The sequence below is a fragment of the Magallana gigas genome, chromosome 1, assembly GCF_963853765.1.
Source record: "Magallana gigas chromosome 1, xbMagGiga1.1, whole genome shotgun sequence".
Lineage (NCBI taxonomy): Eukaryota > Metazoa > Mollusca > Bivalvia > Ostreida > Ostreidae > Magallana > Magallana gigas.
In genome coordinates, this window is record NC_088853.1 from 68,409,184 (window position 1) to 68,412,722 (window position 3,539).

General features: G+C 32.8%; 1 protein-coding gene across 1 annotated transcript; it reads left to right on the forward strand.

Moving 5' to 3' along the window:
- The first annotated feature begins 175 nt into the window (after positions 1-175).
- LOC136273037 (uncharacterized) lies at positions 176-2,983 on the forward strand. Its single transcript, XM_066076785.1, has 3 exons — positions 176-371; positions 1,352-1,576; positions 2,473-2,983. The coding sequence occupies exons 1-3, from the start codon at positions 299-301 to the stop codon at positions 2,778-2,780; spliced, it is 606 nt and encodes a 201-aa protein (XP_065932857.1). The 5' UTR covers positions 176-298; the 3' UTR covers positions 2,781-2,983.
- Positions 2,984-3,539: the final 556 nt, after the last annotated feature.

The window sequence follows — 3,539 nt, forward strand, 5'->3', positions numbered from 1 at the left end:
CAGGAAAATGCTAGAGGTGATATCTCCGTGATGTCATTGACAATTTTAAAGAGCACTCGCTGCCTTTGTTTCAATTTCAATTCAAAGAGCGACAAAAATAAGTACATACAATGAGCATTTATTTTTAAACAAGGAAATGAGTTATAATATTATAACATCCCGAAACAAACTTGAAATAAGTAAACGTTGATAATTTCGGGGGTGAATACCGTTTTCTACTGCACTCTGTTTAACGAATGTCTACGTGAAACTATCAACAGAATTCAAGAGTCGGGTGTGTTTCCCGTTTTATTTTCTGATGACCGGGCTCGTCACAAAGATGTATGCAGTGTTTGTGTGTGTCGGAGTTTTTGTCTTTGCTAACGGTTACGGTGAGACAGTTCTTTTTAGGTTTACATTTAATTTGTTAATAAATAAAATCGGCCTAATCTTTTATAGTTGGTGAACTTTTGATATTCAGAACGAACTTTTTTCGTTCGATTCAACAGATTAAATAATTAAAGTTGTTTTTTTCTTTTTAAGTAACGGATATTGGCTCTGATTACTGTATCTAAATACACGTTTAAGGATCATGATATCGGGAAAATGAAACGGGTGTTTTATAATAATACTGTACTATGTCAATATTTCCTAATCGAAAACAAAACGTTTAGATTGTCAATAAGAAAAGGAAATCTTATTGTTGCACGGCCAGTTAGTTTCAACTATGACGCTTCACGTCCTTAGATTTTGTTAACTGCGGTAATTAGTTTTTTTAACCGCATTATTCATTTATATTTGTTCTCAATGTTACAAGTTAATTAAGAATGTGCATCACTTTATCTTGGGTTGTATTTCACCTTAAACATTCTAGTTTAAGGTAAAACAACATGATATGAATCTACAGAGGATGAACAGCTTGTCATTGTGGGTGATATTTTAACATATAAAAATAAAATGACGCCTAATGATCGTGCCGATAACTCAGACATGGTAATTTTTTTAAATATTTAATTCACAGCACATGATCAACTCGAAAACTTTAATTAATTTATATATGGATGATATAAAACAATACACAATGCAGTCAATATGTACAATGTAAATTAAAGAAAAATTAATGTCCGCAAAAAAACCGACGAAACGAAAAACAAATCTGGATGCATATATCTTTTTATCAAAATCGTCCGGTTTTTATTGTACCTTTAAATGATGTTGTTATACATATGATTGTAATAAGTAGAGGATTGATTTAAAAAAGTAATGACTTATTAAAATAAATTTTCCATTTCCATATTAATATACATTTCTTTTTTTTAACGAATTGTAGCTTAACATTGTTTAAAAAGTTGTTTTTTTTTCTTCGAAACAGTTAATGTCGCCCTCAACAAACCAGCATACCAACAGTACCCATGGTATAGTGACAGATGGGACGCCAGTAACGCTGTAGACGGACGTAAATCAAACCTGAGTTGGTATGGAAGTCAATGTGCTGTATCAGGGTACGGACAAACCGCCACCTGGTGGGTGAACCTGACCACCATCCACAGCATACACCACATCACCATCTTCTTCATGACGAGCAATATACCATGGGGTAAAGTCACATTTACTAAGAGTCCAGTAATATATAAACATTATATATACCTAGAGATAATAGTGTGTTAGAATCCTAATAAATAGTTATACGTTATACTGTGACTATGCAACGAATAATAGGCCCAGTGTCGCAGTAGGTGTTAGCACGATAAAGAACAAGCACTGCTCTTGTGAGCCTTGGTGTAGATCAGTAAAGGTTTGATACTGAATAAAAACCTTTTTTCTTGAGTTAAAAGCTTCTTTAGGACGAAAGACGTCTTCATCACCAACCCGTGAATACTCAGTATGAGTTGATGGATGTTAAGAACTGAGATTAAAATTTGTGATAATATGTTTATCTGCTCTTTGTTAGCAGTCACTCATTTCCTGTAGGTAATGTTCTTATTTTGATTTTATTTCTGCCTCCTACATGTAAGGTAAATATATAGACATATTGTGCACGTCTCTAATACAACGAATGCGATTTAGGAACTTCAATAATTATCTAGCTTTATTAATAAAAAAAAAATCTAAAAGAAGAAATAAATATTATTTTTGATGTTTACTGCAAATTCATTAATGTCAACAGTGCTGTATGAGATTACTTTGTACGTACTCAATACAACAGACAGACTACAGAAAAAACAGAATGTATGAACTACCGTTCATTTTATGTAGTTTTTTTTTTAAGCTAAATAAACAAATCAAACACAAATATGTACTATAGTAATCAAATTTTTTTGCAAACCATCACATTTTTTTTACAACGTTTAAAAAATACAAGAAACACAATACCGTGTACCCTCTTTTACAGATACGACATCATACGTTCTCTTTAATACCATATGTTTGTTAAACTTTGACTAGCTACGTGATTATGTACGTTTATCAATAACTGATTAACATTTTATTTAGGTCGTTCTAATAACTTCACTAAGTACTTCCTTGGATTCTCTGTGTACGTCTCCAATACAACAGACAGACTACAGGGAACACTGTGTTATAAGGACGAACACTTTACACTAGACACCATACCTGCTGTCTTCACCACCACCTGTCCTGTACATGGACAGTACGTTATCTACTACAACGAGAGACTACTAGGAGTTACCTATCCTAACTATTACTCTAGTGATCTTGTAACTGGCCTCTGTGAAGTGGAGGTGTATGGTGGGTGTAATGTTATACCGCTTTCAAATTATGATCAGAATAAGTTAAGGTAGATGACGAGCTATATCAATTAAAATTAACAGACTGATGACATATGGTCCTTTGTTTGTTGGTGAAAGGCTCAGTGTTTGTATTTTTCTTTGCACGATAAGGATCTAATTGCAATTTAAAAAAACAACTTAAAAAGCGGTGGATTAAAGTAACCAAAGACCGTTTTATGTAACTGTCCATTTTAAACCCACACGGTTGTACATTGAAATCTGATATAAACCATTTAAACATAGATTGCTTTATTGCATGGTGCATATTTTAAAACCCTTATTCTGCAAAAAGGTGTGTAGAAAATAATCAAATGTTTTCATTAAGCTTATTGTTTTCTTTTTGTTTGCAATGGAAATATACGAGATTTAATGCTCAAAAACACAGGGTAAACCTTATCATGTGTTATAGGCAGCATTCACGTCATAACACGTTTTGAATACTGGATAAATTATAAATAGATTTAAGATGGATCGATGGTCGTGGTCATTTTTAGACCACTTAAATCTTCTTAAGAAGAAAAGCTATATATATGAAATATAGAAAAATCACACATTTAAAGGGTAAAATATATAGATTTTTTCCTTTAAAAAAAGATTAAAGTTTACAGCTAAACAAAACATGTCTAAACATTTTAGTTAGAGCTGATGGTTAATGTTTTGATCATTAAGCACTTTAGTAGGGGATAGTTTGGTTTTGTTTTCTATTCGCGCACTGGTTTTAAGAGCTCGCTTTTCTTGCCAGCGCTTCGCGCCGGGGACATGCACTCGCTA

Coding starts and splice junctions, on each gene's coding strand:
- LOC136273037 (XM_066076785.1), top strand. CDS start 299: ATGACCGGGCTCGTCACAAAGATGTATGCAGTGTTTGTGTGTGTCGGA. Junction 372..1,351: donor TGTCTTTGCTAACGGTTACG/GTGAGACAGTTC, acceptor TCTTCGAAACAG/TTAATGTCGCCCTCAACAAA. Junction 1,577..2,472: donor GACGAGCAATATACCATGGG/GTAAAGTCACAT, acceptor CATTTTATTTAG/GTCGTTCTAATAACTTCACT.